Here is a 26,600-nt window from a genome sequence, read left to right as displayed (position 1 = left end):
TTCGATACTTTACTGCAAAAACCATTTGTCAGTTCAGAGTTTACTTCCAACAAAACTCCAATTAAATCTCTTTAATGGACTGATTCAGTGTTTAGATGCAAGTAGCCAAGGCATTTGGAGACAGATCCAGTGTACATATTTTAAGCGAAATGAAGAACAGACACTGTCGATTTCTGACGAGGCATGGCATGGCATGACATGGCTTAAGAACTAAAATTCTCTACAAATTCAAGGATTGATAAAAACTCCGAAAGTAAAACTTAATAACACTCTACTTCCCCCCAAGTGTGGGAAACTCGCTAGGATCTTCGATTGATGGAGCAGCAGTGGCCGTGAAGCTTGAGCCCCTGCCTTCGATACTGTCTCTTGATGGCGCACGGTTACCTCTTCCCCTGCCACGCCCACGACCACCTGGACTGGAGTACTGTTTACCTTCGCCGGTCTTGAAGAACTCATTGATGTTCAGAGGCTATAGATAAAAACACAAATATGAACAATAGCAAGAAAAGAAAGGGAATCATAAATAAGTTATAATATTGACGACAAAATGTGGTACTTTCTTGCTCTGTTCGTCGCAATCAATGTTTTCTTTCTTTTTCCCAGCCTTGTTGGAACCCTGAGAGATGAACCATACCAATTTAACAAAAGATACTGCGAAATTGTAGAGAAAAAAGGCCTTAGTTGCAAGCATACCAATTTGACAAAAACGGGATCATTTTCCTTTTTTGTTGTTAGTAGCTGCATTGACTGCAATTCCTTGTCGATTTCAACCTTCCTCTCTTCGGCTTTCGTTGCAAGCAAGGCTTTCCTTTTCTCCTCTTTTACTTTCTCATATTCTTCCAGAGTCATCTCCTATACAACATTGAACAGACCTGATTGTTAAGCAAAATATCCGTGCGACACTTCATAGTATAACTAAAAAGAAGGTAAACAAAGCACCAAATTATGGAACAAAATTGAGAATAGAAGATCCATACCGAATCACCATTTGCCTAGCTACAACAACAACAACAACATCAACAACTGAGCCTTATCCCAAGGTTGTTTGTGCAGCTACAATTAAGTTTAGATATTAACATGGTCGTTGCTTGGGTTAAACAAAACAAAGAACTAAAGAAAGGCATGGATAATTGCTCAATACATTTTTCTGTACCATGATGCAAATGCAAAGCAAGTGTTGATATTAACTGATCGGTATTGGGTATCTATAGATGTATATAAAATACTTTCAAATGTCACTCATCACAAAATTGCTGACTTGTAAAGCTTAGGAATAGCAAAAGGGTCATATCTATAAGATTCAGACTTGAGTCATAAAATGCAAAGGTCTTCAAACAGAATCCAGTCTATTAATTATGATCTTTGTTAATATTATTCTATAATGATTACAAAAATAATACAGTTCACCCTAAGCTCAAAAGAAGGTCAAATATAATCTACACAGCTCATTTGCACTGATTTAGACTGAGCGCGTGCACACACATGAAGCAGCAGTGTTGTTGGCAATAGTGATCAGTTTAGAGTCTATGAAATAGTAGGTGTAGAGTGGAGAAACCTAGTTAGTCGTAGTTCAACTGAAAATAATGGATGCTAGGATACTCTGTGATGAACACAATTCTATCTGAACCAATCGAATTCAGAAATGCATGAAAGGAAGAAAAATGAGTAAACAAGTAAAGTTTCAATAGTGGAAATTTAGAACACAAACAATCTCTTCCCCATTCATAAAAAATAAGGTGAGAGTGTGGAATGTTAAGTGAACAAATAAATCAGAATTTTAAGCTTAATTGCTTTATGCATCAAAGTAGGCTTTATATCCTTGAACACACACACACAGAAAGCTTCAATTTCAATCAAGCAAACAAAAGGAGAGCACCATGGATTAACCACAACAAAGCCATGGATACAAACATGAAGTGCAGACCCACTAAAATAGTGGTTTATAATGATTTATGATGAGAATTGGTAGTCAACAGGTCAAACATGAAGTGCAGAAGCAAATTTGATGAATTTCGGTGTTTAAAAGAACGTGAAGCTTGTCGAAGCAAAGATAGTAAAGTTTCTAGTGCTCAAATAGAACTTCTAGATTCAGAAGAACCTATACCTTGACATGGACAGTTGGACACACAAGCACAGGAGCAGGCACGTACAGGCAATACATAACAAGTACCAAACCAACAAAACAGAATGATAGAAGATCAACACAAGTTCAACTTTACAATTTCAGTGACGCTGTTCTATATACATCGATAAAGGTTTCTACCTGCCACCTATTAACCAGCTGAATTAAATGCTTTTTATGATAAAGAGATTAGCTTGACATTGTCACATGATACACCAATGTTCAAAACCAAATAGCTTAGGAACAAGATAAATATCTTTCTCTCATTACAAAATTCTGGTAGAATTACATTGGGTGGAATCATACTATAAGTTGGAGCATGTGCAGTACTCCGACTAGCTTTCCCAAGTGAGATTATAAGAAATGAAGATAAAGTTACAATCACATTATAAAAAAAACTAAGGCTCTAATGATTGAACCAACATTTCCTTAGATATCATTTAACAATTAAGTAATTAAGAGAGGTATACCAATTATTATTTGCAGTTTGTAAGAACTAAAAAAGACATTAACTGAACAATAAATCACTCCATGCACAAGCTAGGAGCATGATTTCAAGAGACAAACTTGGCATTTATTTAACTCAGGGCATAAAAGGTAAGAAAATGCAGCTGAGTCAAGAATACTAACATGGATGTACATATAGACATAATTCACGAGCTTTTAGTTATCTTGGCAAAATACTGAGATTAAACAGTTTAGGTGATAGGCAGATGGCCCAAGGAGATTTACAAATGTTCTATTCAGATGATACAAGTGAACCATAAAATAAGGAGTATAAAAGTTGATAAGAAGTCAAGAAATAATCCAGTGGAAGATGCAAAAGAAAAATTCATAGTTCACTGTTAAAACGTGGTAGACTTTTGAAAACTCAGCCTATTTTGGATAAATTTTACACAACATAGCAAACATAATAAAAGAAGCTTGTTAAAATATCACATTTATCAGCATATGATGAAACGTTCTAATGGGTAACTATATTCTCAATGAAGTACTATCATTATCACTTTCAGCGCCAATATTTACCATCAAGAGAATTATGTATCTAAAGAGAAGCTCACCATATCCTCTTCCTTTTCTTCAGTCTCATTAGCAGTGCCCTCCTTATCCTTACTCTCCTCTGTTGGACGGTGCATTTTCCTGTTCTTGATGCCTCTCAGTTGGCAACTTATCATCAGACTTAAGGACGTCATCCTTTTCCCTGCTCAACAGAGTTACACAACTCAGAATAATTCACTCGCACAACTGAAAAGAAGCTTCTATTTCCAATTGAAAAAAGATGAAAAATGTTTCCAGTTTAACAAGACGAATATCCTAACTGTTCAAGTGTTTCATCAGCTACAGTCCCCCAGTTGCCACGACCAGCACCTTGACGTTTCATCTCGTAACCACGGCCAGTTCCACTCCGACGCTCATAAAATCTGCCTGGAGGGCGTTCAGAAGGCGCCTCCAGATTCATCATTCCTATAACTTCCACGGCCCGCATAGCCACCGCGACGGCCACCACTGAAAGGTTGACGTGGAGGGCGTTCCCTGTCAGGCTTGTCAGTATCGCGATCTTCTCCTCCTCCTCCTCCTCCACCACCACCACCACCACCATAGCCCCTGGAAAATTCATTCGGGTTCTCATTTCCAAAATCACGACTTGGAACTCGTCCATCGCCTCGCCCACGACCAGGTCCGCCACGACCAGCCCCACCACGTGCTGGCGCGATGTTGCTTCTCCCTTCCCTCGACTCCCTCACTGCACCATGAACATTGCAAAATCAAAGATCAAATTTTAAACCCAACGGATTTTTCTCAGCTAATCTAAACACGAACAAACCAATCCGATTAGACATTGTCTGAGATGATCAAAGGGCGTTGAGGAGAAACAAACAAAAACAACAAGAAGATGGGAGAATATCGAAAAGACCGATTTTTTCAAGAGCGGCGAATCCGAAGAATATATACTAGAAACTAACCGGCTTGAGCAGGGGGGATCGGTTTCGTCGGAAGCTTCGCCGCTGCCGGAGCAGTAGAGGCCCGCGCAGCGGGCTTCTTAGCATCTAACTTTTGTTTCTGGGCGACGATGAGCTGCGAAGGGTCATCGTTGTCGTTATCGCCCAGTAGATCAAACGGATTTGTGGTCGCCATCTCCACAAAATGTCGTCCAAATCTCCGCCCTCAAAGTAGCACCAGAGGAATCTTCGGAACTAGCACAGCCGACGATGCGATGCCACCTCCATTAAAAGAAAAAGAAATTCCAGAAAAGGGATGAATACCTCCCCGGAAAGCAGTAGAAAGGTATGATTTTGGATCAAAAAAAAAAAAAACCTAGCCGCACTCTCCTGCCATGAACAAGGCTTCCTTCTAGGGGAGCAAGAAAACCTAATCTAATCTCGTCGACTATGATAAGGACAACTCATTGACTTATTTAGCCATCTTGATCGAGACTTTATGGATATTATGAGGGGTATTTTTGTCATACGGAAATTTACTTTAATCGAGGGGTCGGGAGGCTACGTGGACGCCATCAGAACCGTGATGCAAATATCATGCGGTTAGGATTCGTTCGTTCTCTCGGTTAGGATGGTAAATGAGTCTAATTTAGTGGTATTCAAATTTATTTGATAAAATAATTAAATTTTTTTATAAGTTGAGTGTGATTTATTTAAATATTATATATTTTAAATTTATTTGATTGGTTTGATAATATAAATTTATTTATTTATTTATCATATTGATAATAATTTTGTTGATAACTATTATTCAAAAATATTATTCACGAATATTATTTACGAACATTGTTCACAAGTATTAACGAATTGAATACATATGTATTCAAGCTTATTCGTTTAATTTAATGAATTGTTTAAATTTATTTATTTAATTAATTTTGTGTGTATTGAACGAACATATATAAACTTTCATCAAATCGAACACCAAATTTATTCATAAATGTTTGATTCATTTACAATCCTAGTTTCGATTGTTTAATTGTGACCTATTTAAGGCCCAAGCCCGCCCACTAGACTTCCTTAATTAAGCAAGTTGCTAAACCAACTGCACTTAGGATTGTCTAAACTGTCGGGTTGGCTCAACTAGTTTGGGTAGTTGTTAGTCACGCTCAAAAGCACCTTTGTAAGAAGAAATATTGATGGAGCCTATTAAATGTCATCACCAATGCAAGTTTACCATTACAATGTATATACATAATGTCTAAATAAAATAACAACAAGTGATGAATGGAATCTTATTCAAATTTGCAAATCCAAAACTAGAAATCAATTTCGACGAACAACCAACATAAGTGCGACACATCATCGAGCCGAAGGGCCTTCAGTATCAGAAATGCTTTTGACATGTTGAAATTCCAAGAGACTCGGATCCACCTCATTGCTTCCGGGCTTCGACAACATCTTATCACCCTTAGTGCACATTGCCAAGCACTCCTTTAGCTCCATCACCACTTCAGTCATCGTCGGCCTCCTATTCGAAGTGTCTGCAGTGCTTGCCAATGCAGCATTGGCCGCCTTCCAAGCCGAATTTAGGACTCCCTCTTCGCATAAGCTTGTGTCGATAACATCCTCTATGTTTCCATTGGCAAGCTTTTCTTTAACCCATTGAACTATGTGAACACCTTCAGGATCACTAAATATGGGAGATTTTCCAGTGATGAGTTCTAAAAGAACCACTCCAAAGCTATACACATCGCTTTTCCGGCTGAGTTGGTTATTGTTATAGTACCTAGACAAGTAGAATTCCATAAGGCTTTGGTGGATTTAAACATGTAATAGCAATGCGGGCATCAAATAGATGAACTGAAAAAATTGATGTGAGATACTCTGGATCAAGGTATCCAATAGTGCCAACAATCCTTGTGGACGTGTGATCTGTGTTGTCATCTTGGAAACGCTTGGTTAGTCCGAAATCGGATATTTTCGCTTCTAGTCTTTCGTTCAAGAGTATGTTCGCGGTCTTCACGTCTCTATGAACAAGTGGAGGCTTGCATCCCATGTGCAGATACTCAAGTCCTGCACACAAGTGAAACATGTATGTTCATTATTAAGTGACACAGGAAGAAGCTATGATAATTTAGTGTCAACCTTGTGCGGCATCAATGGCGATTCGAAGACGTTGTTCCCATTTCAAAGGCGTATTGGTGTCACTAGCTGTTGAAATATATGACACAAGAGCTTATTAGCACCTTCATATCAATTTTCAGAAACAGAAGTGGTTCATGAGTTCAGAACCTTTGAGGTATTCTTTAAGGTTTCCCTTGGGCATAAACTCGCATACGAGTGCCAAATGTTCTTCATCTATGCAATAACCAACCAAAGAAACCAAATTCTTGTGATGAAGCCTTGTCAAATGTTCAGCCTGCAAGATGAAATTGTTTAAGTGGCCACTTTTCGGATTCATGTGTATACAATTCGACAAGGATCAGTTACCTCAGAAAGAAAATCTTCTTGTCCTTGTGAAGATGATTTGGTTAGCAATTTGACAGCAACTTCAGTAGCATCTTCCAAATGGCCATGGTAAACAATTCCAAACCCTCCTTTTCCGATGATCTTGCTGAAGTTATCAGTAATGAACTTCAGCTCCTCATACGTGAATTTTCGATTTTCAAGTTGATATTTGCCTCCAATTTGGAGCTCTTTGATGGTGCATTTTTCTGGAGAGTTAAAAAAAGTACTGTATTCCATAATTCATGATGATGAATTCTGAATCATTAACCTTATTCTGCAGCAAGACTAACTAACCTTTTCTCTTTTTAAGTATGCAGAAAATGATAATTGCCACCGAGCACACACCCACAACACCAGAGACTACAGAAGCACTGATGATAGCTGCTAAATTCTTCTTCTTCTTCTTCTTCTTCACCGGCTCGCAAGAATCTCCACCAAGACAATTGTTGCCTTCAGTTCTGCCATTACAAAATTTTGCATTTAGCTAAGCATTGTGAAAAAGAGCCCAACATATTAAGAACAAGTTGTTGCTTGAATACTTCATGGAAGAAACTAGTATAGTTTTCAAGATGAGGATCGACCTCAAAGTAAGAGAACCATTCTGAGATTTCTCAAGAAGAACAGAAGGAATGGGTCCACTTAGTTGGTTATCTGTCAAATCTCTGCATGTAGCCAAATAACACAATTACTTCTGCATTTGTTTTCACATAATTAGTTTTATATATACTGACAAAATAATACTTACAGGACTCTGAGAGATGGCAAATACCCCAGAGCATCAGGTATTGATCCCGTTAAGTTGTTATGAGACAAATCTCTGCAAAATGTTATCAGAAAGTCATGGCTGAGGTTGATGAAGCAGGTTTTACTCTTGAAAATTAATAACACTTACAGGTACTGCAGTGCACTTAGGTTGGCAAAGGAAGTTGTTATTAAACCTGTCAATCCACTGTATGACAGATTGCTGCAAGAAATTGAATCTAAATTAAGAATCCTTAGTTAGTTCTAAAGTCTACTTTCAAATAATTAATCTGCTTCTCTGCAGAGTTGAAGGAACTCACACTGCAGTGATCATTGGAACACCAGAGTTGTTCAGTGTACAATTCAGTCCATTCCAAGTATAAGCTTCTGGAGAGCATGGATCACCCATCCAGTTTCTTCTCACCTGGTACCACCGTTTGATCGACAACATTGCATCCACTGAAAAATAAGATCTTGTTGTTTATAATTCTATTTTCTAAATTAGTTGTTAATCTTTTGCTATCACTGCATTACCATCTTGGCTGTTGGATGCCACATTTGCATTTCTCATCGCTGTGAAGACCTCAAAGGCATTTATGATAGGTGGAAGCATGGACCTTTCTGTTTCAACCAGAGTTATATTGCACTCATCAAACCCTAAACTTGGATCAGCATTGAATACGACGTCAGAGAGGAGGTAGGTCGGAGCCAAGGGCCTGCCGTCGTTCAGCAGGGCTCCATTGAGGTAGATCAAGAACTCCCTCGAGGCGTTCGGCTGGAGCTCGGAGAAGTACAGGACCGTATAGAACTCAGTGAGGTCTCCTGGATCGGGTGCCAAGCTGAGTTGGAGTGTGGTGGAGCTGCTAGGGTATGCTGCAATCTGCATGACTTCCTGTGGTGGCTGAAACTGATCAGGCACCTGGTTTTGGATTCTCGAATTGGTGGATGTCACACTCCATGAAGGTTGGGTGTCCAAGAAGAACCATAAGCGATCATATTGGATAGCAGGGTACCTGATAGAAGTAGAATCCCTCACATAGATTCTATCCAAGTTGACCAAAGTGGTGGCGGAATTGACTTGAGGATAAAGAGAGTTTGGAAGAGGCCTCAAATCTAAACCAGAGATGAGAGGAGTTCCATGGCCAGTGTTGACCAGGCAAACTGAGATCACATCAGCTGTGGCTTCACTAACTGTTTCAGTGAAGATGCTTTCAGTAGGAGTTGTCAGGTTTATGGTCTTCCAGAGGTTGACTCCGAGGTAAAGATCAAACTGAACAAAAGGGCTGTTCTTGGAGTCGTAGTTTCCATACAAGAAGGTTGCTCGTATTATGTATTTTGAGCCCTGACTGATTGACTTGTAGGTGTAGCAGTTGCGAGATCCCTCAGGGAAGCTCCTCAATGTCAAGAATCTCCGAGAAATGTTAGAGGATATGTAGGACGATGAGACGGCGTAGTTTACGCCAGTGTCGACGAATTGGTAGTCGGAGACGTACCGTAGGCCGTTTGGGTCGACATAGGAGGTGTTCGAATCGATCCCGCAGTCGATGAAGATAAAGCCTGCAGAAGCTTGAGAGTTAAGTTGCATGGCGGGATCAAGCAGAATTGTGTGTCTAGTACCTGGCGGCTGTCCCTGAACTCGAGCGGCGGCGGCCGCCATGAGGAAGAGGAGTAGAAGAAGCAGGAACCGGCGATCCATGCTAGTCCGGTGCTTGCCGATCAGTACTGTCCCTGAAATCGTGATAATTCTTTAAAAGATAGCAAAGGAGAATGCAAATGTTGCCTGGGAGACCAAACTGTCCACTTGAAACAATGCATATTTTGGCAGGAGACTGCTTCAAAGCAGAATTCCTCGTCTTCATCGTTACTTTATAGCCATGGCCAACTTTTGGAGAATAAACACCAATAAGGTTTATGGTCTGCATTGGGATCGTCACTCATGCCTTGTTGGTATATGACAACTATTTTTTTTTTGTTTTTAATAAGTTTAATATTCAATTCTTCGAATTCGATTCTATAAAAGTTCTCCATCTGAACTTTGTTTCTCAGTTTATGCTTTCTTCAAGATTCAAATAGCCTTTGTTTCTAAAGAAAGGGCGTAGTTATAAAATTTTAAAACTTGATGGGTCTTTTTGCAAAAAGTGAGATCACTCGATTTTCTTCTTCCTCCCTCCTTTTAATCTCTCAAACCCTAATCCCATCTATGATTAGAGAAAAAAACCCTTAAAATCCACCACCGTCGTTTCTCTTCACGCTGCCGTCTCCACTGTCGCCGCCGCCCACCGCCGTCGCCACTCCCCTCTGTTGCTAGCGTCGATGTCGTCGAGCGGTCGACACTCCGCAGCAAAGCCCTTCGATTTAGGTGGAGTTTCTTCCTGTTTGTTTTCGTATGACTACCCTGTGCATGATTAAACTTACGATCACAAAAAGAAGAAGAAAATGAGTTACGATTATTTAGGGAGTAGAATAAAGATTATAATGTATGTGCTCGCTGACTTCATCGATTAATTAACGCATGATTATTAGAAAGCAAATAATAATTTCTTTGAGAATATAATTATATCTTTATTAGGAGAGGATTAAGGATAGATTCTTTGAGATTTAAATTGCATCTTTATTAGAAGAAATGTATTGGTTACTTTTATTGCTTGATAATACCCTTTCTTGTTTGCCCTTCTTTATGCTCTAGTTGTTATCTCCTCATTGATACTCTAATAGAAAGTATTGACTAACTCAAAACTGAAAAGAATCGTAAAGAACCCTAGGGTACTCCTTATGCTGAAATTTAGATTATCATGGAAACCTTAGATGACCAATCAATATACTTGTCCATGACAAAGCAATCACATATAAATGAATAATACGAGAGAGCTTTGGCTTTTGTATCCCTTAATTGAATTAACAAGGAAAGGACTATACCCGTTGTGTTGTAAGTTGTGAGATTATTTATGCTAAATTAAGGATATAATAAATCTTGAAAATTAGCTGGCTCTGCGCGCAAAGAGGACTTTTGGAGTCTTTTTGCACATTCATTGCCCAACATTCCGTTAGCTTCATCACCACTTCAGTCATCGTTAGCCTCCTATTCAAAGTGTGCCTACGTGGACGCCATCAGAACCGTAATGCAAATATCTCGGTTGTTTAATCATGACCGATCTAAGGCGCAGGCCCATATTAGGCCCACCTTCTCATTCCGCTTGGGCCCACTAAACTTCCTTAATTAACCAAGTTGCCTAAACTAACTGACTCGCTTGGACCAATCTCACTGCTCAAACCACTTAGGATTGTCTGAATTCTTGAGTTCATTTGGCTCGACTAGTTGGGTAGGCTTGCATAGATGCATCAACATATCTTGACTGCTTCAACCCTCTTGACTCATTGAGCGAGGCATAACGCGAAAATGTATTACTATAAGAACACCAACTCAAGTTGCTAGTCAAACTCAAATGAACCTTTGCAAGAAGAAACATCGATCGAGCCTATTCAATGTCATCACTAATCAAAGTTTACCATTACAATGTATATACATAATGTCTAAGTAAGTAACACAAGTGATGAATGGAATCCTATTCAAATTTGCAAATCCAAAACTAGAAATCAATTTCGACGAACAACCAACATAAGTGCGACACGTCATCGAGCTGAAGGGCCTTCGTTGTCAGAAATACTTCCGACATGTTGAAATTCCAAGAGACTCAGATCCACCTCACTGCTTCCGGACTTCAATAACATCTTATCACCATTAGTGCACATTGCCAAGCACTCCTTTAGCTCCATCACCACTTCAGTCATCGTCGGCCTCCTATTCGAAGTGTCTGCAGTGCTTGCCAATGCAGCATTGGCCGCCTTCCAAGCCGAATTTAGGACTCCCTCTTCGCATAAGCTCGTGTCGATAACATCCTCTATGTTTCCATTGGCAAGCTTTTCTTTAACCCATTGAACTATGTGAACACCTTCAGGATCACTAAATATAGGAGATTTTCCAGTGATGAGTTCCAAAAGAACCACTCCAAAGCTATACACATCGCTTTTCCGGCTGAGTTGGTTATTGTTACAGTACCTAGACAAGTAGAATTCCATAAGGCTTTGGTGGAATTAAACATGTAATAGCAATGCGGGCATCAAATAGATGAACTGAAAAAATTGATGTGAGATACTCTGGATCAAGGTATCCGATAGTGCCAACAATCCTTGTGGACGTGTGATCTGTGTTGTCATCTTGGAAACGCTTGGTTAGTCCGAAATCGGATATTTTCGCTTCTAGTCTTTCGTTCAAGAGTATGTTTGCGGTCTTCACGTCTCTATGAACAAGTGGAGGCTTGCATCCTGTGTGTAGATACTCAAGTCCTGCACACAAGTGAAACATCTATGTTCATTACTAAGTGACACAGGAAGAAGCTATGATAATTTAGTGTCAACCTTGTGCGGCATCATTGGCGATTTGAAGACGTTGTTCCCATTTCAAAGGCGTATTGGTGTCACTAGCTGTTGAAATATATGACAAGAGCTTATTAGCACCTTCATATCAATTTTCATAAACAGAAGTGGTTCATGAATTCAGAACCTTTGAGGTAATCTTTAAGGTTTCCCTTGGGCATAAACTCACATACTAGTGCCAAATGATCTTCATCTATGCAATAACCAACCAAAGAAACCAAATTCTTGTGATGAACCCTTGTCAAATGTTCAGCCTGCAAGATGAAATTGTTTAAGTGGCCACTTTTTGGATTCATGTGTATACAATTCGACTAGGATCAGCTACCTCAGAAAGAAAATCTTCTTTTCCTTGTGAAGATGATTTGGTTAGCATCTTGACAGCAACTTCAGTAGCATCTTCCAAATGGCCATAGTAAACAACTCCAAACCCTCCTTTTCCGATGATCTTGCTGAAGTTATCAGTCATGAACTTCAGCTCCTCATACATGAATTTTCGATTTTCAAGTTGATATTTGCCTCCAATTTGGAGCTCTTTGATGGTGCATTTTGCTGGAGAGTTAAAAAAAGTACTATTCCATAATTCATGATGATGAATTCTGAATCATTAACCTTATTCTGCAGCAAGACTAACTAACCTTTTCTCTTTTTAAGTATGCAGAAAATGATAATTGCCACCGAGCACACACCCACAACACCAGAGACTACAGAAGCACTGATGATAGCTGCTAAATTCTTCTTCTTCTTCTTCTTCATCGGCTCGCAAGAATCTCCACCAAGACAATTGTTGCCTTCAGTTCTGCCATTACAAAATTTTGCATTTAGCTAAGCATTGTGAAAAAGAGCCCAACATATTAAGAACAAGTTGTTGCTTGAATACTTCATGGAAGAAACTAGTATAGTTTTCAAGATGAGGATCGACCTCAAAGTAAGAGAACCATTCTGAGATTTCTCAAGAAGAACAGAAGGAATGGCTCCACTAAGTTGGTTATCTGTCAAATCTCTGCATGTAGCCAAATAACACAATTACTTCTGCATTTGTTTTCACTTAATTAGTTCTATATATACTGACAAAATAATACTTACAGTACTCTGAGAGATGGCAAATACCCCAGAGCATCTGGTATCGATCCCGTTAAGTTGTTATGAGACAAATCTCTGCAAAATGTTATCAGAAACTCATGGCTGAGGTTGATAAAGCAGGTTTTACTCTTGAAAATTAATAACACTTACAAGTACTGCAGTGCACTTAGGTTGGCAAAGGAAGTTGTTATTATACCTGTCAATCCACTGTATGACAGATTGCTGCAAGAAATTGAATCTAAATTAAGAATCCTTAGCTAGTTCTAAAGTCTAATTTCAAATAATTCATCTGATTCTCTGCAGAGTTGAAGGAACTCACACTACAGTGATCATTGGAACACCAGAGTTATTCAGTGTACAATTCAGTCCATTCCAAGTATAAGCTTCTGGAGAGCATGGATCACCCATCCAGTTTCTTCTCACCTGGTACCACCCTTTGATCGCCAACATTGCATCCACTGAAAAGTAAGATATTGTTATTTATAATCCTATCATCTAAATTAGTTTAATTGTTATTGCTGTCATTGCATTACCATCTTGGCTGTTGGATGCCACATTTGCATTTCTCATCGCTGTGAAGACCTCAAAGGCATTTATGATAGGTGGAAGCATGGACCTTTCTGTTTCAACCAGAGTTATATTGCACTCACTAAACCCTAAACTTGGATCAGAATTGAATACGACGTCAGAGAGGAGGTAGGTCGGAGCCAAGGGCCTGCCGTCGTTCAGCAGGGCTCCATTGAGGTAGATCAAGAACTCCCTCGAGGCGTTCGGCTGGAGCTCGGAGAAGTACAGGACCGTATAGAACTCAGTGAGGTCTCCTGGATCGGGTGCCAAGCTGAGTTGGAGTGTGGTGGAGCTGCTAGGGTATGCTGCAATCTGCATGACTTCCTGTGGTGGTTGAAACTGATCAGGCACCTGGTTTTGGATTGTCGAATTGGTGGATGTCACACTCCATGAAGGTTGGGTGTCCAAGAAGAACCATAAGCGATCATATTGATCAGCAGGGTACCTGATAGAAGTAGAATCCCTCACATAGATTCTATACAAGTTGACCAAAGTGGTGGAGGAATTGACTTGAGGATAAAGAGAGTTTGGAAGAGGCCTCAAATCTAAACCAGAGATGAAAGGAGTTCCATGGCCAGTGTTGATCAGGCAAACTGAGATCACATCAGCCGTGGCTTCACTAACTGTTTCAGTGAAGATGCTTTCAGTAGGAGTTGTCAGGTTTATGGTCTTCCAGAGGTTGACTCCGAGGTAGAGATCAAACTGAACAAAAGGACTATTCTTGGAGTCGTAGTTTCCATACAAGAAGGTTGCTCTTATTATGTATTTTGAGCCCTGACTGATTGACTTGAAGGTGTAGCAGTTGCGAGATCCCTCAGGGAAGCTCCTCAATGTCAAGAATCTCCGAGAAATGTTAGAGGATACGTAGGACGATGAGACGGCGTAGTTTACGCCAGTGTCGACGAATTGGTAGTCGGAGAAGTACCATAGGCCGTTTGGGTCGGGGTAGGAGGCGTTTGGATCGATCCCGCAGTCGATGAAGACAAAGCCTGCAGAAGCTTGAGAGTTAAGTTGCATGGCGGGATCAAGCAGAATTGTGTGTCTAGTACCTGGCGGCTGTCCCTGAACTCGAGCGGCGGCGGCCGCCATGAGGAAGAGGAGTAGAAGAAGCAGGAACCGGCGATCCATGCTAGTCCGGTGCCGATCAGTACTGTCCCTGAAATCGTGATAATTCTTTCCTCTGCATTTAAAGATAGCAGAGGAGAATGCAAATGTTGCCTGGGAGACCAAACTGTCCACTTGAAACAATGCATATTTTGGCAGGAGACTGCTTCAAAGCAGAATTCGTTGTCTTCATCGTTACTTCATAGCCATGGTCAACTTTTGGAGAATAAAGAAATTGACCAATAAGGTTTATGGTTTGCATTGGGATCGTCACATATGCCTTGTCTATGATTTTTGACCAATACAAAATTTGTCAAGGTCAATTTTTGTTTTGTTTTACTCTTCGAATCGATTAAATAATCAGCCAAATTGAGCTAAATTGGGAAGTACATGATTGCTTTGTCAAGAACGGCTTCAATATTTTGAATTTGTCATTCCATTGGAGAAATGATTCTAAAGAAAGAGTGTAGTTATAATTTTCAAAACTTATTGGGTGTTTTTTGTAAAAAATGCGATTAGAAGATCACCCGATTTTCTTCTTCCTCCCTCTTTTTAATTTCTCAAACCCTAACCCCATCTTTGATTAAGAAAAAAACCCTTAAAATCCACCGTCGTTTCTCCTCACGCCGCCGTCTCCACCGCCGTCGCCGCTCCCCGCTGTTGCTAGCGTGGATGTCGTCGAGCAGTCGACACTCCGCAGCAAAGCCCTTCGATTTAGGTGGAGTTTCTTCCTGTTTGTTTTCCTATAACTACCCTGTGCATGATTAAACTTACAATCACAAAAAGAAGAAGAAAATGAGTTACGATTATTTAGGAAGTAGAATAAAGATTATAATGTATGTGCTTGCTTACTTCATCAATTAATCAACGCGTGATTATTAGAAAGCAAATAATAATTTCTTTGAGAATATAATTATATCTTTATTAGGAGAAGATTAAGGATAGATTCTTTGAGATTTAAATTGCATCTTTATTAGAAGAAATGTATTGGTTACTTTTATTGCTTGATAATACCCTTTCTTGTTTGCCCTTCTTTATGCTCTAGTTGTTATCTCCTCATTGATACTCTATTAGAAAGTATTGACTAACTCAAAACAAGGAATCGTAAAGAACCCTAGGGTACTCCTTATGCTGAAATTTAGATTATCATGGAAACCTTAGATGACCAATCAATATACTTGTCCATGACAAAGCAATCACATATAAATGAATAATACGAGAGAGCTTTGGCTTTCGTATCCCTTAATTGAATTAACAAGGAAAGGACTATACCCGTTGTGTTGTAAGTTGTGAGATTATTTATGCTAAATTAAGGATATAATAAATCTTGAAAATTAGCTGGCTCTGCGCACAAAGAGGACTTTTGGAGTCTTTTTGCACATTCATTGCCCAACATTCCGTTAGCTTCATCACCACTTCAGTCATCGTTAGCCTCCTATTCAAAGTGTGCCTACGTGGACACCATCAGAACCGTAATGCAAATATCTCGGTTGTTTAATCATGACCGATCTAAGGCCCAGGCCCATATTAGGCCCACCTTCTCATTCCGCTTGGGCCCACCAAACTTCCTTAATTAACCAAGTTGCCTAAACTAACTGACTCGCTTGGACCAATCTCACTGCTCAAACCACTTAGGATTGTCTGAATTCTTGGGTTCATTTGGCTCGACTAGTTGGGTAGGCTTGCTGCTTAGATGCATCAACATATCTTGACTGATTCAACCCTCCTGACTCATTGAGCGAGGCATATTGCAAAAATGTATTACTATAAGAACACCAACTCAAGTTGCTAGTCAAACTCAAAAGAACCTTTGCAAGAAGAAACATCGATCGAGCCTATTCAATGTCATCACCAATCAAAGTTTACCATTACAATGTATATACATAATGTCTAAGTAAGTAACACAAGTGATGAATGGAATCCTATTCAAATTTGCAAATCCAAAACTAGAAATCAATTTCGACAAACAACCAACGTAAGTGCGACATGTCATCGAGCTGAAGGGCCTTCGTTGTCAGAAATGCTTCCGACATGTTGAAATTCCAAGAGACTCGGATCCACCTCACTGCTTTCGGGCTTCAATAACATCTTATCACCCTTAGTGCACATTGCCAAGCACTCCTTTAGCTCTGTCACCACTTCAGTCATCGTCGGCCTCCTATTCGAAGTGTGTGCAGTGCTTGCCAATGCAGCATTGGCTGCCTTCCAAGCCGAATTTAGGACTCCCTCTTCGCATAAGCTTGTGTCGATAACATCCTCTATGTTTCCATTGGCAAGCCTTTCTTTAACCCATTGAACTATGTGAATGCCTTCAAGATCACTAAATATGGGAGATTTTCCAGTGATGAGTTCCAAAAGAACCACTCCAAAGCTATACACATCGCTTTTCCGGCTGAGTTGGTTATTGTTACAGTACCTAGACAAGTAGAATTCCATAAGGCTTTGGTGGATTTAAATATGTAATAGCAATGCGGGCATCAAATAGATGAACTGAATAAACTGATGTGAGATACTCTGGATCAAGGTATCCGATAGTGCCAACAATCCTTGTGGATGTGTGACTGGTGTTGTCATCTTTGAAACGTTTGGTTAGTCCGAAATCGGCTATTTTCGCTTCTAGTCTTTCATTCAAGAGTATGTTCGCAGTCTTCACGTCTCTATGAACAAGTGGAGGTTTGCATCCCGTGTGCAGATACTCAAGTCCTGCACACAAGTGAAACATGTATGTTCATTACTAAGTGACACAGGAACAAGCTATGATAATTTAGTGTCAACCTTGTGCGGCATCAATGGCGATTCGGAGACGTTGTTCCCATTTCAAAGGCGTATTGGTGTGACTAGCTGTTGAAATATATGACAAGAGCTGGTTAGAACCTTAACAGACCAGTCAAGAGGATGCAAATGAGAATAATTTTATGCTTGATATCAATTTTCAGCAACAGAAGTGGTTCATGAGTTCAGAACCTTTGAGGTATTCTTTAAGGTTTCCCTTGGGCATAAACTCGCATACTAGTGCCAAATGATCTTCATCCATGCAATAACCAACCAATGAAACCAAATTCTTGTGATGAGCCCTTGTCAAATGTTCTGCCTGCAAGATGCAATTGTTTGAGTGGCCACTTTTCGGATTCATGTGTATACAATTCGACTAGGATCAGCTACCTCAGAAAGAAAATCTTCCTTTCCTTGTGAAGATGATTTGGTTAGCAACTTGACAGCAACTTCAGTAGCATCTTCCAAATGGCCATAGTAAACAATTCCGAACCCTCCTTTTCCGATGATCTTGCTGAAGTTATCAGTAATGAACTGCAGTTCCTTGTACGTGAATTTTCGATTGTCAAGTTGATATTTGCCTCCAATTTGGAACTCATTGTCAGTGCATTTTGCTGGAGAGTTAAACGTACTGTTCCATAATTCATGATAATGAATTCTGAATCAGTAGTAACCTTGTTCTGCAACAAGACTAACTAACCTTTTCTCTTTTTAAGTATGCAGCGAAGGATAATTGCCCCCGAGCACACACACACAACAGCAGCACCTACAAAAGCAATGATGATAACTGCTAAATTCTTCTTCTTCAGCTTGCAAGAATCTCCACCAAGACAAATGTTGCCTTCAGTTCTGCCATTACAAAATTTTGCATTTAGCTAAGCATTGTGAAAAAGAGCTCAACATATTAAGAACAAATTGTTGCTTGAATACTTAGTGGAAGAAACTAGTATAGTTTTCGAGATGAGGATCAACCTCAAAGCAATAGAACCATTCTGAGATTTCTCAAGAAGAACAGAAGGAATGGCTCCACTAAGTTTGTTATTTGTCAAATCTCTGCATGTAGCCAAATAACATAATTACTTCTTCATTTGTTTTCACTTCATTAGCTTGCATTAGGCAACATATAAATATATGTATACTGACTAAATAATACTTACAGGACTATTAGAGATGGCAAATACCCCAGGGCATCAGGTATCGATCCCTTTAAGTTGTTATGAGACAGATCCCTGCAAAATATTATCTGAAACTCATTAGTGAAGTCGATAAAGGAGATTTTGCTCATGAAAATTGCAGTGAGAAATAACACTTACAAGTACTGCAGTGCACTTAGGTTGGCAAAGGAAGTGGTTATTAAGCCTGTCAATCCACTGTATGACAGATTGCTGCAAGAAATTGAATCTAAAGAATCATTAGTTCTCAATTCAACTTTCAAATCTCTGCAGAGTTGAAGGAACTCACACTGCAGTGATCATTGGAACACCAGAGTTATTCAGTGTACAATTCAGTCCATCCCAAGTATAAGCTTGCGGAGAGCATGGATCACCCATCCAGTTTCTTCTCACCTGGTACCACCCTTTGATCGCCAATATTGCATCCACTTAAAAAAAAGATATTGTTATTTATAATCCTATCATCTAAATTAGTTTAATTGTTATTGCTGTCATTGCATTTACCATCTTGGCTGTTGGATGCCACATTTGCATTTCTCATGGCTGTGAAAACCTCAAGGGCATTTATGATAGGTGGAAACATGGACCTTTCTGTTTGAACCAGAGTTATATTGCACTCACTAAACCCTAAACTGGGATCAGCATTGAATACGACGTCAGAGAGGAGGTAGGTTGGAGCCAAAGGCCTGCCGTCGTTCAGCAGGGCTCCATTGAGGTAGATCAAGAATTCCCTCGAGGTGTTCGGCAAGAGCTCGGAGAAGTGAAGGACGATATAGAACTCAGTGAGGTCTCCTGGATCGGGTAGCAAGTTGAGATGAAGTGTGGTGGAGTTGCTAGGATATGCGGCAATCTGCATGACTTTCTGTGGTGGCTTAAACTGATCACGCATCTGGTTTTGGACGCTCAAATTGGTGGATATCAAACTCCATGAAGGTGGGGTGGGAAAGGCGTACCATTTGCGATAATATGAATCATCAGGATACGTGATCCAAATAGGATGCCCCATGTTGTCTCTATACAAGTTGACCAAAGTGGTTAAGGAGTTGACTTGAGGATACAGAGAAGTTGGAACAGGCCTCAGATCTAAGCTAGAGATGAAAGGGGTTCCATGGCCAGTGTTGACCAGGCAAACTGAGATTGCATCAGCTGTGGCTTCACTGACAGTTTCAGTGACGATTTCTTCAGTAGGATCTGTCAGCTTTATGGTCTTCCAGAGGTTGACTCCGAGGTAGAGATCGAACTGAACAAAAGAACTGTTCTTGTAGTCATAGTTTCCATACAAGAAGGTCGCTCCTATGAAGTATTTTGAGCCTCGGCTGATTGACTTGAAAGTGTAGCAGTTGCGAGATCCCTCAGGGAAGCTCCTCACTGTCTGGTATCTCGTATCACGGGAAGAAGGATGCGGTACGTTGTAGTTTACGCCCGTGTCGATGAATTGGTCGTCGGCGACGCTCTGTTGGTGGAGCTTTCGGTCGACGTAGGAGGAGTTTGGATCGATCCCGCAGTCGATGAAGATAAAGCCTGCAGAAGCTTGAGAGTTAAGTTGCATGGCGCATGGAGTAGAAGAAATTGGGAGGCAGAATAGAATGATTTGTGTAGTGCCTGGCGGCTGTTCCTGTGCTCGAGCGGCGGCGGCCGCCATGAGGAAGAGGAGTAGAAGAAGCAAGAGCCGGCGGCGATCCATGCTCGTCCGGTGCCGATCAGTACTGTTCCAAATCGTGTTAATTCTTCCTCTGCATTAAAAGAAAGCTAGCAGAGGAGAATGCAAATGGATCGCCGGCAACAAAGTCAGAATTCAACGCAGAATTCCTTGTCTTCATCGTTGCCATGGTCAACTTTTGGAGAAAAAAGAAATTGATCTGCTCGGTTAAGGTAGTGGGAATCTCTCTGTTCATTCCATTTGGGAGAGATTCAAGAAATCGCTGTCGTAACTCTAGTAGAAGACTTCGCCTGTGTCTTCTTTGTCTTGTGTTTCTGAACCGAAATCGAAACTATGACATCTTTGGATTTAAGTTTGAATTATGTTTTTTACTGCAATCACTCTTATGCAAATGTACATTATGAATTTTGACGATAACATAATCTTGTGTATAGAATTATTCTTGTTTTATTTGGTTGTATGAACTTGAATGATTCATATGCTTTTCGTCGAATGGTGTCAGAGCCAGAGGTTTTAGGGTTGCTGTTGAGTTCGTAGCATTCGATTTTTGAAGATTTTAATTCATATGTGAGCGTTCGGTGCTAGATTTGCACAACTGATGCATCTTCATCAAATTTTGATATAGAAAACCTAGGAATCATGTTGGTTTTGTGTTGTTCGTGTTTTTCTGCAAAGAACAATTAAGAACAACAGCGGTTTTAGGTAACCACCTTCATTTTTCTTGAGAACAATTGTATATGATCTGTAAAAGTCGAACAACACCCTTAACAGTCGAATCTAGAGCATTTGATCAATCGACTATTATGTGTAAAATCAAACACAGAATGTTTTCAGATCGATTGCACCATTCAACTGACTGAATATGATCAATTGATTGTCAAAAGGACTAAACAACTCTTATGCCCGAGGTGACATACAAAATGTTTTCAAATAGATTGGTACACTTGACTACTTCTAGTAGTCGACTACCATAAAGTACCAGTCGATTGTTGAGCCTCAAGTAGTATACAAAATAGTTTCAAATCAACTAGTACATTCAATTGCTTCAAGCAGTTGACTACCATGAAGAACCAGTCGACTGTTGTATTTGGAGCTAGTACAGTAAATTTAACAGTCGACTACAACACTAATGATGTTGCTCGGAATTCAGATCAAGCACAGTAAGTTTACATAAATCACCTTAAGTTTTTCTTTTTTTTGCCAAGGTTAATTGTTTTTTATCTTTGTTTCCCAGGAGATGTTTCTTGCACAATTCAAATCATCTTTGATCAATAGCATACGGAAGAGGTTGAACAAATCTCACATGGAGGCGCAATGACGGAGACATGGACGACGAAGTAGGGTCAAACGGCGGTCAATGCCGGACGACCATGACCACCAACAGTAGCTTTGCCCCTGCTCGCACATGGCCACAGAGGCATTGTAAGAAGAATGATCCGTAATGTCAAAGTCTGAACCAATAATTGTCGCCGTCCAACCGATGACAAAAGCACCTTTGCAAGAAGAAACATCTTTCAAGCCTATTCAATTAAAAGTCATCACAAATCCAAATTTACCATTACAATGAAAGAGGTTCTTAATCACGAATCCTAACTTCAAGGTTTTAGAAAACTATATGATTTCAATTGATTCATACACAATCTAGTTACATCATATTTTACAATAGAAATGAATTAAACGGAAAGACGATTGCCAAAATAAATTTGACCTGAAAGCGGTGAAATTGTCATCGTCTCAGCGTCATCCACAAAATTGGATGACCCTAAAATTAAGAAACAACAGGTGAATTTTCCGTAGGAACTAAAGTGACAGCGTCATACTCTCCTCAACAATGAGAAGTAGGAAGATCTCAAAGTTACCCAATCCTATCTATGGGGATCACATCCAATATATAATAGTAGGTCCAATAGGATTTGATTTAATGGATTTTACACATAAACCCACATCCAATAGCATAAATCGTAATAAATATCAATTAGATTACTTAATGAGTTTGTTCGTAAAGTCATAAAATTGTATGTTATAAAACAATAGGTAAATCCACCGAATAGTGATATAAGATCAAACATACAATATATATATATACAAAATGTCTAAGGTAACACAAGTGGGAGCTGAGAAATAGACACATGAATGGAAGCCTATCCAAATTTGCAAATCCAAAACTAGAAACCAATTTCGACAAACAACCAATGTAAGTGCAACACGTCATCGAGCCGAAGGGCCTTCAGTATCAGAAATGCTTCCAACATATTGAAATTCCAAGAGACTCGGATCAGTGGATTCTGAGTACACCTCACTGCTTCCGTGCTTCAACATTTTATCACCATTAGTGTACATTGCCAAGCACTCCTTTAGCTCCATCACCACTTCAGTCATTGTCGGCCTCCTATTTGAAGTGTGTGCAGTGCTTGCCAATGCGACATTGGCCACCTTCCAAGCTGAATTCATGACTCCCTCTTCGCACAAGCTTGTGTCAATCACATCCTCTATGTTTCCATTGGCAAGCTTCTTTTGAACCCATTGAACTATGTGAATGTCTTCAGGATCACAAAATATGGGAGATTTTCCAGAGACAAGTTCCAAAAGGACGACTCCAAAGCTATACACATCGCTTTTCTGGCTGAGTTGGTTCTTCACATAGTACCTAGACAAGTAGAATTCCATAAGGCTTTAGTAGTAGCAATGCAGGCATCGCATAGATGAACTGAATAAACTTTGTGAGATACTCTGGATCAAGGTATCCGACAGTGCCAACAATCCTTGCGGATGAGTGACGGGTGTTGTCATCTTGGAAAGTCTTGGATAGACCAAAATCGGCTATTTTCGCTTCTAGTCTTTCGTTCAAAAGTATGTTTGCGGTCTTCACGTCTCTATGAACAAGTGGAGGTTTGCATCCTGTGTGCAGATACTCAAGTCCTGCACACAAATGAAACATTGTATGTTCATTACTAAGTGACATAGGAACAAGCTATTTAGAATTTAGTGTCAACCTTGTGCGGCATCAATGGCGATTCGGAGACGTTGTTCCCATTTCAAATGCATATTGGTGTGATTAGCTGTTGAAATATATGACAAGAGCTTATTAGCACCTTCATATCAATTTTCAGAAACAGAAGTGGTTCATGAGTTCAGAACCTTTAAGGTATTCTTTAAGGTTTCCCTTGGGCATAAACTCGCATACGAGTGCCAAATGATCTTCATCCATGCAATAACCAACCAAAGAAACCAAATTCTTGTGATGAACCCTTGTCAAATGTTCAGCCTGCAAGATGAAATTGTTTAAGTGGCCATTTTTCGGATTCGTGTCAATACAATTCGACTAGGATCAGTTACCTCAGAAAGAAAATCTTCTTTTCCTTGTGAAGATGATTTGGTTAGCAACTTGACAGCAACTTCAGTAGCATCTTCCAAATGGCCATAGTAAACAATTCCGAACCCTCCTTTTCCGATGATCTTGCTGAAGTTATCAGTGATGAACTCCAGTTCCTCATACGTGAATTTTCGATTTTCAAGTTGATATTTGCCTCCAATTTGGAGCTCTTTGATGGTGCATTTTGCTGGAGAGTTAAAAAGTACTATACCATAATTCATGATGATGAATTCTGAATCAGTAATCTTGTTCTGCAACAAGACTAACTAACCTTTTCTCTTTTTTAGTATGCAGAGAAGGATAATTGCCACCAAGCACCCACACACAGCAGCAACTACAGAAGCAATGACGATAACTGCTAAATTATTCTTCTTCTTCTTTTTTCGGCTCGCAAGAATCTCCACCAAGACATGTGTTGCCTTCAGTTCTGCCATTACAAAATTTTGCATTTAGCTAAGCATTGTCAGAAAGAGCTCAACATATTAAGAACAAGTTGTTGCTTGAATACTTCATGGAAGAAACTAGTATAATTTTCAAGATGAAGATCAACCTCAAAGTAATAGAACCATTCTGAGATTTCTCAAGAAGCACAGAAGGAATGACTCCACTAAGTTGGTTATCTCTCACATCTCTGCATGTAGCCAAATAACACAATTACTTCTTCATTTGTTTTCACTTCATTAGCTTTTTATGCATATATACTGACTAAAAAATACTTACAGGACTCTGAGAGATGGCAAATACCCCAGAGCATCAGGTATCGATCCCGTTAAGTTGTTATGAGACAAATCCCTGCAAAATGTTATCAGAAACTCATTAGTGGAGTCGATAAAGGAGATTATAATCTTGAAAATTGCAGTGAGAAATAACACTTACAAGTACTGCAGTGCACTTAGGCTGGCAAACGATGTGGTTATGTTACCTGTCAATCCACTGTATGACAGATTGCTGCAAGAAATTGAATCTAATGAATTATTAGTTCTCAATTCATCTTACAAATCTCTGCAGAGTTGAAGGAACTCACACTGCAGTGATCATCGGAACACCAGAGTTATTCAGTGTACAATTCAGTCCAGCCCAAGTATAAGCTTGTGGAGAGCATGGATCACCCGTCCAGTTTCTTCTCACCTGGTACCACCCTTTGATTGCCAACATTGCATCCACTGAAAAATAAGCCCTTATTAATCATAATTCTATTATATAAATTAGTTGTTAAATCTTTAATCTTTTGCTGTCATTGCATTACCATCTTGGCTGTTGGATGCCACATTTGCATTTCTCATTGCTGTGAAGACCTCAAAGGCATTTATGATAGGTGGAAGCATGGACCTCCCTGTTTCAACAAGAGTTATATTGCACTCACTAAACCCTAAACTTGGATCAGCATTGAATACGACGTCAGAGAGGAGGTAGGTTGGAGCCAAGGGCCTGCCGTCGTTCAGCAGGGCTCCATTGAGGTAGATCAAGAACTCCCTCGAGGCGTTCGGCTGGAGCTCGGAGAAGTACAGGACCGTATAGAACTCAGTGAGGTCTCCTGGATCGGGTGCCAAGCTGAGTTGAAGTGTGGTGGAGCTGCTAGGGTATGCTGCAATCTGCATGACTTCCTGTGGTGGCTGAAACTGATCAGGCACCTGGTTTTGGATTCTCGAATTGGTGGATGTCACACTCCATGAAGGTTGGGTGTCAAAGAAGAACCATAAGCGATCATATGGATCCTCAGGGTACCTGATCGAAGTAGAATTCCCCGCGTAGTTTCTATACAAGTTGACCAAAGTGGTGGAGGAGTTGACTTGAGGATACAGAGAGGTCGGAACTGGCCTCAGATCTAAGCCAGAGATTAAAGGAGTTCCATGGCCGGTGTTGACCAAGCAAACTGAGATCACATCAACTGTGGCTTCACTGACTGTTTCAGTCAAGATGTTTATAGTAGGATCTGTCAGGTTTATGGTCTTCCAGAGATTGACTCCGAGGTAGAGATCGAACTGAACAAAAGGACTATTCTTGGAGTCGTAGTTTCCATACAAGAAGGTCGCTCTTATGATGTATTTTGAGCCCTGGCTGATTGACTTGAAGGTGTAGCAGTTGCGAGATCCCTCAGGGAAGCTCCTCACTGTCCAGAATCTCCGAGCAAGGGAAGAAGGTACGTTGGACCGCGGGACGGCGTAGTTTACGCCAGTGTCGATGAATTGGTCGTCGGAGACGTACCGTAGGCCGATGTTTTCGTCGAGGTAGGAGGAGTTTGGGTCGATCCCGCAGTCGATGAAGATAAAGCCTGCAGAAGCTTGAGCGTTAAGTTGCATGGCGGAATCAAGTAGAATGGTGTGTGTAATACCTGGCGGCTGTCCCTGAACTCGAGCGGCGATGGCCGCCATGAGGAAGAGGAGTAGAAGAAGCAGGAGCCGGCGATCCATACTCGTCCGGTGCCGATTAGTACTGCCTCTGAAATCGTGTTAATTCTTCCTCTGCATTTAAAAGGTAGCAGAGGAGGATGCAAATGTTGTCACGACGACCTGGAGACCTCCATTTCTATAGTTAGCCTCAGCTCGAATAATATTTACTCTTATATCAAAATTCATAAATAATATGCAATAAGGATATACATAAATAATATCCAATAAAGATATACAAACGGCACAAACATAAATATGCAATATTTTATTTAATGATATAGAAAATATTCGACATCAAAACTTGACTCCCATACTATGACATAACTGACAACTGACTTCGTACAAAAAAAATAAATATGAACAATACCGTAACAACAAAATGTATAAGTAGTCAACTAGTTATGTAAATGAAATAAGTTTAATGGACTTTGTAGAAATCGTCTCTATAACTATCGCTGAATATCTTTGTACAATCGTCCAACTTTATTGATCAAACTTCGAAAATCACCTCAAGTCTACGAATCTGAAAGTAAAGGAAAATGAAAATAAACACAAAGTGTAAAGTGAAGATACAAAAGATGTATATGAAAAACATTATTAAAGAGGACAACACCATCAATTATCATTTATTTTTTCCATGTCATTCATTTTGTATTTCCTTTTTAAATTAATATCCTCAATTCTTATTATTTTATTCGACCACTCAATATGATTTTTTGAGTGGGTAAATGACA

The 26,600-nt window shown here is 39.9% G+C and overlaps 3 protein-coding genes, 2 long non-coding RNA genes and 2 pseudogenes across 5 annotated transcripts; 2 read left to right on the top strand and 5 right to left on the bottom strand.

The window, feature by feature from the left end:
• Positions 1-47: 47 nt before the first annotated feature.
• LOC141826194 (RGG repeats nuclear RNA binding protein A-like) lies at positions 48-4,487 on the bottom strand (annotated as a pseudogene).
• Positions 4,488-5,424: 937 nt separating this feature from the next.
• LOC141826191 (senescence-induced receptor-like serine/threonine-protein kinase) lies at positions 5,425-9,010 on the bottom strand. The gene is made up of 12 exons (XM_074713438.1): positions 8,932-9,010; positions 7,849-8,871; positions 7,635-7,773; positions 7,466-7,537; positions 7,319-7,390; positions 7,155-7,235; positions 6,868-7,031; positions 6,556-6,779; positions 6,358-6,484; positions 6,211-6,276; positions 5,949-6,138; positions 5,425-5,851 (listed from the first exon to the last, which is right to left on the bottom strand). The coding sequence occupies exons 1-12, from the start codon at positions 9,008-9,010 to the stop codon at positions 5,425-5,427; spliced, it is 2,664 nt and encodes an 887-aa protein (XP_074569539.1).
• Positions 9,011-9,559: 549 nt separating this feature from the next.
• On the top strand, positions 9,560-13,276 carry LOC141826195 (uncharacterized). Its single transcript, XR_012601622.1, has 4 exons — positions 9,560-9,673; positions 12,400-12,728; positions 12,834-12,948; positions 13,132-13,276. It is a non-coding gene; the product is annotated as an uncharacterized LOC141826195 (long non-coding RNA).
• Positions 10,945-14,523, bottom strand: LOC141826193 (putative leucine-rich repeat receptor-like serine/threonine-protein kinase At2g19230). The gene is made up of 12 exons (XM_074713440.1): positions 14,445-14,523; positions 13,362-14,384; positions 13,148-13,286; positions 12,979-13,050; positions 12,832-12,903; positions 12,668-12,748; positions 12,384-12,544; positions 12,074-12,297; positions 11,876-12,002; positions 11,731-11,796; positions 11,469-11,658; positions 10,945-11,371 (listed from the first exon to the last, which is right to left on the bottom strand). The coding sequence occupies exons 1-12, from the start codon at positions 14,521-14,523 to the stop codon at positions 10,945-10,947; spliced, it is 2,661 nt and encodes an 886-aa protein (XP_074569541.1).
• Positions 14,524-15,078: 555 nt separating this feature from the next.
• Positions 15,079-18,862, top strand: LOC141826196 (uncharacterized). Its single transcript, XR_012601623.1, has 3 exons — positions 15,079-15,217; positions 17,988-18,465; positions 18,568-18,862. It is a non-coding gene; the product is annotated as an uncharacterized LOC141826196 (long non-coding RNA).
• LOC141826192 (putative LRR receptor-like serine/threonine-protein kinase At1g05700) lies at positions 16,489-20,127 on the bottom strand. Its single transcript, XM_074713439.1, has 12 exons — positions 20,046-20,127; positions 18,948-19,964; positions 18,733-18,871; positions 18,585-18,656; positions 18,429-18,500; positions 18,244-18,324; positions 17,972-18,120; positions 17,662-17,885; positions 17,464-17,590; positions 17,275-17,340; positions 17,013-17,202; positions 16,489-16,915 (listed from the first exon to the last, which is right to left on the bottom strand). Exons 1-12 carry the CDS (start codon positions 20,125-20,127, stop codon positions 16,489-16,491), a joined length of 2,646 nt encoding a protein of 881 aa, XP_074569540.1.
• A 2,073-nt stretch (positions 20,128-22,200) lies between these two features.
• LOC141826189 (putative leucine-rich repeat receptor-like protein kinase At2g19210) lies at positions 22,201-25,887 on the bottom strand (annotated as a pseudogene).
• Positions 25,888-26,600: the final 713 nt, after the last annotated feature.

This window comes from Curcuma longa, chromosome 4 (genome assembly GCF_044706935.1).
Source record: "Curcuma longa cultivar G26 ecotype Majalengka, Jawa Barat chromosome 4, ITB_CL_G26_1.1, whole genome shotgun sequence".
Classification (NCBI taxonomy): Eukaryota; Viridiplantae; Streptophyta; class Magnoliopsida; order Zingiberales; family Zingiberaceae; genus Curcuma; species Curcuma longa.
The sequence above is the reverse complement of the archived record's forward strand: the minus strand, read 5'-3'. Positions and strand labels throughout refer to the sequence as shown.